The 13,272-nt window shown below is 35.8% G+C and overlaps 1 protein-coding gene across 1 annotated transcript in view; it reads left to right on the top strand.

The window, feature by feature from the left end:
- Positions 6,336-13,272, top strand: part of LOC109834722 (probable 2-oxoglutarate-dependent dioxygenase ANS) — a 7,566-nt gene continuing 629 nt past the window's right edge. Inside the window, exons 1-2 of the mRNA XM_020402745.1 lie at positions 6,336-6,367; positions 6,855-7,176. Of these exons, the coding sequence (XP_020258334.1) occupies positions 6,336-6,367; positions 6,855-7,176 (354 nt within the window). The remainder of the gene's footprint in view (positions 6,368-6,854; positions 7,177-13,272) is intronic.

Below are 13,272 nucleotides of genomic sequence, written 5' to 3'. Positions count from 1 at the left end.
TTCCTCAATACTCCAAAGAGTACAAGAGTATAAACTGTTCCTCAATACTCCAAAGAGTACAAGAGTATAAACTGTTCCTCAATACTCCAAAGAGTACAAGAGTATAAACTGTTCCTCAATACTCCAAAGAGTACAAGAGTATAAACTGTTCCTCAATACTCCAAAGAGTACAAGAGTATAAACTGTTCCTCAATACTCCAAAGAGTACAAGAGTATAAACTGTTCCTCAATACTCCAAAGAGTACAAGAGTATAAACTGTTCCTCAATACTCCAAAGAGTACAAGAGTATAAACTGTTCCTCAATACTCCAAAGAGTACAAGAGTATAAACTGTTCCTCAATACTCCAAAGAGTACAAGAGTATAAACTGTTCCTCAATACTCCAAAGAGTACAAGAGTATAAACTGTTCCTCAATACTCCAAAGAGTACAAGAGTATAAACTGTTCCTCAATACTCCAAAGAGTACAAGAGTATAAACTGTTCCTCAATACTCCAAAGAGTACAAGAGTATAAACTGTTCCTCAATACTCCAAAGAGTACAAGAGTATAAACTGTTCCTCAATACTCCAAAGAGTACAAGAGTATAAACTGTTCCTCAATACTCCAAAGAGTACAAGAGTATAAACTGTTCCTCAATACTCCAAAGAGTACAAGAGTATAAACTGTTCCTCAATACTCCAAAGAGTACAAGAGTATAAACTGTTCCTCAATACTCCAAAGAGTACAAGAGTATAAACTGTTCCTCAATACTCCAAAGAGTACAAGAGTATAAACTGTTCCTCAATACTCCAAAGAGTACAAGAGTATAAACTGTTCCTCAATACTCCAAAGAGTACAAGAGTATAAACTGTTCCTCAATACTCCAAAGAGTACAAGAGTATAAACTGTTCCTCAATACTCCAAAGAGTACAAGAGTATAAACTGTTCCTCAATACTCCAAAGAGTACAAGAGTATAAACTGTTCCTCAATACTCCAAAGAGTACAAGAGTATAAACTGTTCCTCAATACTCCAAAGAGTACAAGAGTATAAACTGTTCCTCAATACTCCAAAGAGTACAAGAGTATAAACTGTTCCTCAATACTCCAAAGAGTACAAGAGTATAAACTGTTCCTCAATACTCCAAAGAGTACAAGAGTATAAACTGTTCCTCAATACTCCAAAGAGTACAAGAGTATAAACTGTTCCTCAATACTCCAAAGAGTACAAGAGTATAAACTGTTCCTCAATACTCCAAAGAGTACAAGAGTATAAACTGTTCCTCAATACTCCAAAGAGTACAAGAGTATAAACTGTTCCTCAATACTCCAAAGAGTACAAGAGTATAAACTGTTCCTCAATACTCCAAAGAGTACAAGAGTATAAACTGTTCCTCAATACTCCAAAGAGTACAAGAGTATAAACTGTTCCTCAATACTCCAAAGAGTACAAGAGTATAAACTGTTCCTCAATACTCCAAAGAGTACAAGAGTATAAACTGTTCCTCAATACTCCAAAGAGTACAAGAGTATAAACTGTTCCTCAATACTCCAAAGAGTACAAGAGTATAAACTGTTCCTCAATACTCCAAAGAGTACAAGAGTATAAACTGTTCCTCAATACTCCAAAGAGTACAAGAGTATAAACTGTTCCTCAATACTCCAAAGAGTACAAGAGTATAAACTGTTCCTCAATACTCCAAAGAGTACAAGAGTATAAACTGTTCCTCAATACTCCAAAGAGTACAAGAGTATAAACTGTTCCTCAATACTCCAAAGAGTACAAGAGTATAAACTGTTCCTCAATACTCCAAAGAGTACAAGAGTATAAACTGTTCCTCAATACTCCAAAGAGTACAAGAGTATAAACTGTTCCTCAATACTCCAAAGAGTACAAGAGTATAAACTGTTCCTCAATACTCCAAAGAGTACTCTATGGTGCCAATGCTAACATATGCAAGTCTACTTCTAACCTCCTCAATCTACTGATCAAAGCTATTCACGCCACTGCCAAGTGTACATTTGGCGAGGAAGCCCAACAATTGACAAAGAGAATTGCTGAAACACGGGATGAAAATTAAAATGGAAACTGCATGTAGCAGTTCCCTGTCATATGTTTGTATGGAAGAGTTCTATTATATAATAGATCCAATCACTAATAAAAGGTTAGCCGATACGAGTAACGCCCGTCAGATCCTTAGTATTGGCCTTAGCGTTGATACTAAGAAGAGCTATTACCTCGTTTTAGCCGAGGTATACGCTTATAGCTTCTAGATCTCACGCGGATATCCCCCGCGGATCGACGAAGCTCTGTCCGATTTTTCGGGATCAGAAGTTTCTAAATCCCTCCGCGGATAGACGAAGCTCTGCCCGATTTTCTCGGACCAGATCTGAGTGCCCCGGTGGTCCACGGATATCAACATCCCCGTCACAGGCCAAAGACCCACGCAAGCAAGAGATGACAAACAGATCTTGCGTTTGTTTGAAAAGAGTTGTATTTATTTTGTTTTCATTGTGTACCGGTCTTATAAAAAGGCTACCTTTTTATTTCATTGTAACGATTGAAGTTGTAATGAATGCAGCAATGAATACAGCAACTTTTTCCGCAAACAACGACACCAACCCCCTCCTCCAATACAACTAAAAGAAACAATTTCATAAACCTAGAAATCAAATTGAATTACTTAGAGGCATTCTATCAAATAGTTAGCTTGCAACTCCCAAAATCAATAAATTAGCAAGAGATTAATCAGCCCAATTAGAGGGGGTGTCAAAGAGGGTGTGTTGATACCTAACGTGTGAGGCGAGAGGTGGAGGGGGAGCGTCAGCAGCCGTCGAGGGAGGAGAGCATGTCGATGCCGGAGGAACTGTAGGCCTCTTGTCCATGAACTCGTCGAGCAGGTGATCATGGCTGTGGCGCTCTCCAAATCGCCAGGCTTCGAGTGGAGGGCGCGGACGATAGGGAGAGGGGAGGACTTAAGGGCGGAGGAGAGGATGTAGGAGTTCGGGAGGGGGTCCGGTGAGGACGAGAGGAGGCGGGAGAGGTGGTGGAGGCCGTGGAGGGAGAGGGAGTAGAGGGGGAGCGATTGGTCGGGGGTGAGGTTGAGGAGGGAGAGGGAGAGGAGGTGGAGGCGGTGGAGGGAGCAGTAAGAGAGGGGTTACTGAAATTTGGAATTTGGGGATGAATTAAGCGTTTTTGGGGGGGAAAGTTCGCGGGTTTATTGGGTAATTTTTTTTAAATTGGCTAAGTATTCTAGACGGAAATTTCCGTCTAGGATACTATTCTAGACGGAAATTTCCGTCTAGAATACTTGGTTAATTTTTTCCGTCTAGGATACTATTCTAGACGGAAATTTCCGTCTAGAATACTTGGTTAATTTTAAAAAAAAATAAAATTAAATAAACCGTCTACTTTACTATTCTAGACGGAAATTTCCGTCTAGAATGTTTTATCCTAGACGGAATATTCTAGACGGAAATTTTCCGTCTAGTTTAATACATTCTAGACGGAAAAAATTCCGTCTAGAATATTCCGTCTAGAATATGTGTATTTCTACTAGTGCCTATTTTGTGGAATGAGATGGAGAATCTGTTGGACCAAAAATCTAACTAAATTATCCAAAAGTAGAAAATGGAGAAGCTGTTGGAGATGCTCTAATAGAATTGACGTAAAGATAATTATAACAATGGAAATTAAATAAGGAGATCGAGAGATATATAGGAAAGGTGAGCATGGCCCTATGTTTGTGTCTCTCATTTTCTTTCTTCTCCTTCGTCTCTCTCTATTTCTCTCATTCTTAGGCATTAATGCCCGATAACGGTTTGAAAAACCCAAAAGATAATGCATAAAGTACAAGTAGCTGTGTTAAATAATTTTTTTAATTATTTTCAATTAGGGGCTGTTTGGTTCGCTTCCTTGATATAGAGAAATGTAATTCCATGTAAAGAAACACAAGTTTTGAGTTTTTTAAACTTTTCCAAGAAATAGATTGTTTTGCTTTGGTTCGCACATAAAAAATGGTGGGAAACCAATGTATTTTTTTTTTTTTGGTTCGCATAGAAAAAAGGAAAACTTTTGTAAACAAAGCAGAGAAGGAAAAAATCTGACGTGGCAGAGTTTTCATCAATTTCACTTGGTTGGGGAAGGAAATCGGAAAGGGAAAAAAATCTTAGTTGGCGGCGATTTCAGCAGAGTTTTTTCTTTTCCATTCGAGCGAACCAAAGCGGCACAAAGAAATGGACGGAAACAAAAAAGCTGACGTGGAGGGCTAAAAATCTGACGTGGAGGGGTTTACTGAGTTTTCCACCCCTTATAATAGCGAACCAAACAGCCCCTTAGCTTACACATTTTTTAAAATTTAAAAAAAAATAGATTTTCTACATTTAGTGGCTATTAAATCAGATGTCTTAAAATTTTATGGTTAGATATTTTGAGATTTGGCAGGCAATAAACCATGGTGTGGATAGTCCGCTAATGGAGATGATGCTACAACTAGTCGCAAAATTTTTCGAGCTTCCGTTTGAGGAAAAGATGATTTACTCTTCATCTGATGAAGCATGTCCTGTTTTATATGGCTCCAACCTTAGTTCCGACAAAGGGATGCATGCTCGTCATTGGCGCGATTATCTTCGACATTTTGGCCGACCTTTCAACAACAATACCTGTGAGCTTTGGCCTACTAATCCCTCCGAATACAGGTAAATTTTAACTACATAAACTTGTATTTTGTCTAACAAATGACACCCACATTTATGCAACAGTAACATTTGAATGTATCTTCTAAAATTGAATATCAAACGGTGATTTTTTTTGGGGGGTGGGGAGTGGTGTGCAGATTTCAAAACACTGTCGTGAGCTACTGTAAAATATTATTAGAGAATACTATCGCAAACTTTTTCACTGAAACTATCGTGTATGAGGATATTATTTAAGTTATCACATTTGATACTCTTCAAACAATTTTGTTGTTATACATTTCATACATTTCTATATTATCGTTGATACACTTCAAACAATTTTGTTGTTATACATTTCTATATTATCGTTGTGAAATTTGTCGTGAACTTTTTATACAAAATGTTCAATATTTAATTCCCTCCATGGCTATTTTAAAGGTAAACGTGGCTTAAGGCAAGGTGACCCTCTCTCCCCTTATCTCTTCATCCTAGGATTGGAGTATCTCTCAAGGAAGTTAGATCTTCTATATCATGATTGGATGTTCAAATTCCACCCTAAATGTAAGAAGCTCAAAATTTCACACTTGGTCTTTGCGGATGATCTCCTTTTATTTTCTAAAGCTGATCATTACTCAATACAGAAACTTCACCAATGTGCTCAAGAGTTTGGCAATACTTCAGGTCTTGAAGCCAACCCTGATAAATGTTCTATTTTCTTAGGGGGTGTAGATGATTTAACAAAGTCTTCTATCATCAACCTGTTGGGGTTCAAATTGGGTGAACTGCCTTTCAAATATTTGGGTGTTCCCCTAGTAACCAAGAGATTGTCTTACCTGGATTGTAATCTTTTATTTACAAAGATTGAAGATCAATTCAATACATGACAGAAGCATAAAACCCTCTCATATGCAGGTAGATTACAAGTGATCAAAAGTGTGATACTGGGTATTCAAACTTTCAGGATCTCCAATTTTGTCCTCCCAGGTAAGGTTCTGCAGAGGGTTGATGCATTGTGCAAGGGGTTTTTATGGGGTAAATCAACTCATAATTTTAGATCTCCTCTTGTGTCATGGGAGAAAATATGTTTAAGGAAGGAACAGGGAGGATTGAGGTTGTTCTCTGCTCCTATTTGGAATTATGCATCTGCTTTGAGGTGTATATGGCATATTCATATAAACAAGGAGTTGTTATGGATTAAGTGGATCCATGGTACATATTTGAAAAATAGTGATATTTGGCATGTGAATATAAGAAGTGGAGACTCATGGATGTGGAGACAATTGCTTAAGTCAAGAGAAAAAGCTATTTCTTTCTGTGGTGGGGTGAAAAATCTGAAGAATATGATATGTTCCTGCAGTATGGATGGAAAAATAAAACTCTCTGCCCTATATAAGTGCTTGTATCCAAGTGCAAGTAATGTAACATGGTCGAAGCTTATCTGGGAGAGACTAAATATCCCTAAGCACTCTTTCGCGTATGCTGGCTAGCAATTCAGGATAGATTGTTGACACAGGACAGAATTTTGAAGTGGGGGATCGTAAACTCTAACTCATGTTGCTTGTGCTCTGCTTCGGTGGAATCCAGGGATCACTTGTTTTTTGATTTTCCTTTTTCATGCCATGTATGGAATGGTGTGTTGGATTGGCTCCGAAGTAGATGGAAATCTTATAATTGGAACCAATGTGTGCACTGGTTCTCTACCTGTCTGAGAGGTAAGTGTTTAACTCAAAAACTTAAGAAAATGGTCATGGTCACTACAGTATACATTTTATGGAGAGAAATGAATAGAAGATTGTTTCAAGAGAAAAGCAAAGGTGCGGATGATGTGATCAAAGAAATTAAAATAGAGATATTGTATATTGTTCTCAATAGCCCTGAAGGTGGAATTGAAGCTAGTTTTCATTGTAATCTCTGTTAAGGGGGTCATTAGGTTTCTTTTTGTTTGTTACTCAGATACGTTGTGCTAATCTGAGTATCTTGAGGTATACTAAACTTTCACATTTTTGGTAGTGAATAAATTTTTTTCATTCACCAAAAAAAAAATGTTCAATATTTTTAACAATGCTGCCGTCTAATAGTTCATGATTCTCTAATAATTTTTTTATGCATCACCATTTAAACTTCAGATTTAAATTTTAGTGGCATGTAGATAGTTTAAACATATAAAGTTAAAAACCCTTTGCTCTTTTCATTTTAAAGGGAAGTGACTAAAACTTATCTCGAAGAGGTGTGGAAGTTGGCCATGAAACTAGCAGGGGCAATCTCGGAGGGTTTAGGATTGGACTCAAATTACATGGAAAGGGTATTTGGGGAAGGATCGCAAATTGTTGCCTGTAACTATTACCCAAAATGCCCCCAGCCGGATCTCACGTTGGGAGTTTCTGCTCATACTGACCGTGGTGGGATCACAATACTGATGGAGAATGACGTGGAGGGGCTGCAGGTACGGTACAGGGGGAAGTGGGTCCCAGTCCCTCATGTTGCTGGGTCTTATTTGGTCAATATCGGGGACTGCGTTGAGGTAAAGCTTTGGGTGTGTTTCCTATTTTCATAACATTAGTCATGCACTTATGCATTATTATTTTGTCCGTTTTAGTCTAATCTAAATAACTTCACATAATAAAAAAGCCATTTTTCTAATATACAATAGGAAAATGATACAGGCACACCATCAATTATATTATCAATCACACCTCATCTCCTGCTACAGTGCAGTGGGCTCCATATGAAATTTTTTAAAAAATTTCATACGGGGCCCGCTGCACTGTAGCAGGAGAGGAGGTGTGGTTGATGGTGTGATTGTAGTGCCCCTCTATACAATAGGTATACTTAATTATACTAAACAGGGACTTCCACAATATGGTTAGGGGGTGTTTGTTTTGTTTTTTTTGGGATATAAGGTGGATTTCAAGTTTTGGGATGTAAAAAGTGCTCTTTTTGAGTTTTGAGATTCCATAAACTTTGTTTGTTTCAAAATTAATTTTGGGATATTGAATCCCTAAATTATAAACAAATAATATATTTTTAGGATTTGTGAAATCCTCTCTTTTGTTTCAACCTTTTTTGGGGATATAAGGTGGATTACAAGTTTTTTGGGTTTCAGAATTCCATAAACAATGTTTGTTTCAAAACCAATTTTGGGATATTTAATACCCAAATAATAAAAAACTATTATATTTTAGAATTTGTGAAATCCTACAATTGAGAGAGGATGTAGGTTGGATATTGATGTATTAATGCTTAGGGGGTGTTTGTTTCAAATCCCAAAATTTATGGATATGGATTTCACATGGGATTTGAAATCCATAAATTTTTTGGTAGGTTTTGGGATTCCTAAAACTTTGTTTGTTTCATCAATATTTTGGGATTTGGAATGCTATAATTTGTAAATTCTTGTTTGTTTCAAACTCAAATTGTAGCATTACAAATTTTAGAATTTGAAATCCATAAATTTAACAAACAAGTTTTAGGATTACCAAAATAATAAATGGTGAATATAAGAACTTTGGCGAGCTTACCTCCCATACAAAAACAAATACAATTGCACAGTTATACATAAGCAAACAACGCACAACAATTCACTGGAGAAAAAAATCAAACGTACATACAAAGCGCAGAATAGATGAAAATTATATATACTTCTTCAGTAAAATTATAAGATGCAAGATAACCAAGCCACTTAAACAAGTACAGAATAGATGACATGCATATTTCTTCATTCACATTAGCAAGATATATCTGAAATAGTCGTGTTTAACAATAATCAAAGACCTCGAACCACATTAACCATCCCAGAAAACATCGCATCCTGGTATTATCACCTAGCTATACCAATGACACTGCCTCTGAAAGTTGCATCACATAGAGAGCTGTGTGAATTAGAAGATTTGAAGCAGGCTGAGTAAGATAATTAGTAATATGAGATTAAACTCCCTGATCATGAAGACAGCTTCCGAGCAAATATTTATTGAAAATTTTCTTGTGCTCCCCTCTACCCTGCATAGATCAAGATAATTTGCATACTTGTATCCAAATCAGAATTCTACTCTCTGAACTGTTCAATATTGGAAAGGGTTAATTGCATATGTATACCCACCCACCAACACAACCATGCACAGATAATTTACACATACCCACGCACCTGAACACCAACACATAACAGCCACAAGCACACACATTCATGCATACACTCGCACGCACACAAATACAAATGCACACCTGCACAATCACACGACCACATGCACCCCCCAATGCAAACACACAACCACCCACAGATCTCCCGCACCTATGGACGCATCCGACAAGCACCCAACCCAAGGCTCAGACAATGAACCATTAGAAAACTCATAATAGGACCAAGGTAGGGGCTCAGATACAGATATTAAAATTGAATACATGGATTGCCTCATCTAACAATGATGTTGCAATGTAGGTTGCAATCACATGAATGGATTGCCTCACCTAACATTGTAAATACAATGTTAGGTTGCATTCTCATCCTAGATTGCCCTACCTAAACATAGCAAAACATTGTAGATTGCATTCTCATAATATGACCATCATCATTGCCCAAATTCAACAATACAAAATAGCCATACCAATACATATCGTGCAATGTAGCCACAAACAAGCAAGATGGACCCAAGAACACAAATCAGAATTCTACTCTCTAAACTGTTCAATATTGGAAAGGGTTAATTGCACATGTATACCCACCCACCAACACATCCATGCACAGATGCCTACACATACCCACGCACCTGAACACCAACACATAACAGCCAATATGCATTAGTTTTGTGGAAAATAGACTGGCAGCGTAGAGCGAGCATTGGAGGTATGGCCTAAAACAAACGTATAATAGAGATGCAAATATGTGCACATATGTCTTTCTGAAACAGAATACAGAGGATATATATAATATATAATATATATATAATATTATATATATAATATATAATATATATAGAAGGACCCAATAATCACTGTTCATGCTGTAGTATTCCAAATCCCAAAATATTATATAATATTATAATAATATATGTTATTAAAATATTATATAATATTATAATATATAATTTATAGTATTTTAAATCCCAAAATATTGATGAAACAAACAAAATATTACAAATTTTGGTATTCTAAATCCTAAAATATTGATGAAACAAACAAAATTTTAGAGATCCCAAAACATGTAAAAAATTTTATGGATTTCAAATTCTATGGTGAAATCCATATCCATAAATTTTGGGATGCAAAACAAACACCCCCTTAATGTATCGTTGGTCATATGCAGATTTCTAAAATTGAGGTCATCAACATTCTTAAAGCATAACTAACAATTTGAATTTATATATATCATGTAAAAAACATGTTAGCTAGTATCATAGAGAGATGCGCCAATCCTTGTTCGCTCCATAATTCATGCGCTAATACATGCTTTATAATCGGGGTGCTAGCTAAGTTTAGTCTCGTAATAAATTATAAATATACTAATTTGTAGTAGTTTATAAATATACTAATTTGTAGTAGTTTGAATTAGGTCTGTTCAACCGGACCGGACCGGTCCGGCCCGGCCCAGCCAGCCATAAACTGGGCTTGGGCCGGGCAAAACCCATGACCCAGGCCTAGTTGGCCCGGGTCGGGTCTGGGCCCGAGCGAGCTAAGCATCGGACCGGTCCGATCATTTTTTTTCTTTTTTTATCTTTGCTTAAAATTTATTTTTTTAAAAAAAATTCAAGAGTAAATAACAATAAATTAAGTCAATTTTTGATAAAAAACCAATCCTATCATTAATCATTTGTAATTATATAATTTACAAATACAAAAAACAATAAAAATTAAAATGATAAAAATAAATTCTTTATTAATAATCACTAACAATGAAAATTTTATTTTGGAGTTTGTCGTATCACAATAGATGAATACATCCCAACTAGGTTGGCACCTACTCATCTCTATCACTATTATTTATAAATTTTTCCAAAATAATTTATCACAATTTTCAGCTAAGAAATAAAAATTACAAAGTAATGAGTATTTCTACAGTTCTGCTCTTTATCTCTATCTCATATTGCCAACTCGTCAAGTTTATCTTCAATACTAGTCATCCGTTCGATGCCTTGAGTTCTCTTTCGTGCATTCACTAATCTTGTAGGCACATTACCGCCTGTACGGTAGACGTATCTAGCGATATCCTATGGCCGTCGATCAAACGTCCTGATGTGCTGAAGGCGGATTCAGAAGCTACCCTAGAAAGCTACACTATTAGTAAGTCACGAGCCATGATAGAAAGTATAAGATATAAAACCGTTACATATACTCTCCACCATTGCAAAATATTACAACTATTATTTTGAATTTTAATTAAAGATGTAGTTAAATATTGTTCAATTTCAGAAACTTTCATTGATGATCCAAATCCACCAGTTAGCTAAGCTATCATTAATTCAATATCAAAACTCTTACCTTTGCCCCGACTTGAACTCGTAGAAGCAGAAGTTGTAGACTGATGTGTACTTACACTATATCTAGCTGCATACTCATCATATAATATTTGAAAATAAGTTCTAATAGTATTATGATGAGTAAGAGCAATAATAGTTTGGCCGTCATCAGTGTCTATTATCATGTTACCATACAAAGAATTTAACAAATTTCAAAGACCAACATCCTTCAAACATTGATCAATAAGAACCCCCAAACCAAAAATAATAGGAATAAGCCTAAACTACTTATTAAATTTACTTTCCATTTGAGAAATCATATTTCCAAAATAATTATTCATATGATAATTATTAAAAAAAAGTTCTAATATTTAAAACTTATAAAACAGCTTAAATAATAGTTGGATAATAACAACCAGATAATAACATATACTAGCATCATAAAAAACTTGTAACATCTCTTTTACACTATATACAACTAACCATTCATCCTCAGTTATTTCATACATACTACCAGAGCTAGAACTAGAAGTATAGAAAGCAATAAAATTATTTAGAATTTCTTTATACTCTATTGCTACATTTAACATTGCATAGGTAGAATTTCACCTATGGGCAACATATTTTAAAATTAATCTAGGTTTTTAATTTTTTTCTTTTATACAATTGTTTCCATCTTTTAAGTCTTTGTTCAGAAGTATTATAAGCATAAACTATTATCCTAACATTTTCTATCATGGATTGAATTTCACCAAATACTTTAAACAATTAAATTTAAAATATGACACGTACATCTAATATAAAAAATATCACCATGACATGGCAATAGCAAAAATGATTTGATATGATCTGCAATTACATTATTATTACTTGCATTATCTAGTGAAAGAAAAAATATTTTTTCTAAAATTTCTAATTTTATAAGTTCTTCTATTATTAAATTTACAATATTAATACCACTGTGTGAATCTTCAAATGCAATAAAAGAAATAATTTTTTTAAACATTTGCAATTATCATTAATCCATTGTGTTGTGATACATAAATAACCAGTTTGTGCTGTAGATATCCAAATATCAGAAGTTTAAAAAATTTACAGTTTAAATTATGAAAATAAAAAAAATATTTTTGCTTATTCCTCGTGATAATATTTCAAAATATCACGTTAACAAGATTGACAGATTTTTTTTAAATACAGGATAAAAATCATCTGTAATCATATCTTTAAATTAATCATCTTCTACTAATTTAAAAGGAAGGTTTTTAAGAACAATAAACTTGATGACACATTTCCTGGCTTTAATTGCGTCATAGTTCAAACTATCGAGACTACCGAAGGATGATGATTGGGAGAGTAAAGATTGTCGAATATCACCTTGAGGCGTTGCCTAACCTTTGTTATGCTTTTCTAAATGGCGTTTGAGGTGGTTGGTGCCTCTTTTATGATGCGCTTGGAAAATATGATCGCACAACGTACACATGCACACTTAGCATTTTGGGGTAAGAAGTCCACCGTATTGATCCCTAGTGACTTCTATCTTCTCGAACAAGTTTCACACATCGGATCTTGGCCTTTTAGGAGCTCTAGATGCAGAATTATCGCCACCGGATTCGTGATCAATATCAGTAGGATAAGTAACTGTAGCTCCTGTAGTAGGAGTATTAGGACTCATTTCAACATCGGGAGTTGGGATTTGCCCTTCATAATCAAAGGAGAAAGCCATTTGATTGAAGAATTAAAGAGTAAAAGAGAGAATAAAAAAATATTAGAGAGTATTAAAGAGAAGTAGATGAGTTTTGGATGAGAAAAATCAATAAAAACTCACTATATTTATAGAAGCAACCCCCTAGCCAAATGATCAAAATACGCTCAAATTTTGGCCGTTTTAAACCATTTTGGGGTATTTTGGTCAAAAGCTAAAAATTGACGGTTATGGCCTTTCGGACTGGGCTGGGTCCAGGCAGGCTCGGCCCGGCCCGGTCACAACAGTCGCATTCGTGATTATTGTGGCTGGGTCCGAGCTGTCCGACAACGGTCACATTCGTGACCATTACCGTTGTGGTCGGGCCGGTTAGCCCGGCCAAACGGTCACGAATCTGACCGTTGGACCACTAGCCCGGACCATTTTCCTGCCGAGTTCGGGCGCAGACCCGGGCTACCCAGGCCCGGCA

The sequence above is a fragment of the Asparagus officinalis genome, chromosome 3, assembly GCF_001876935.1.
Source record: "Asparagus officinalis chromosome 3, Aspof.V1, whole genome shotgun sequence".
NCBI lineage: Eukaryota > Viridiplantae > Streptophyta > Magnoliopsida > Asparagales > Asparagaceae > Asparagus > Asparagus officinalis.
Note: the sequence above shows the minus strand (reverse complement) of the source record. Positions and strands in the feature narration are given on the sequence as shown.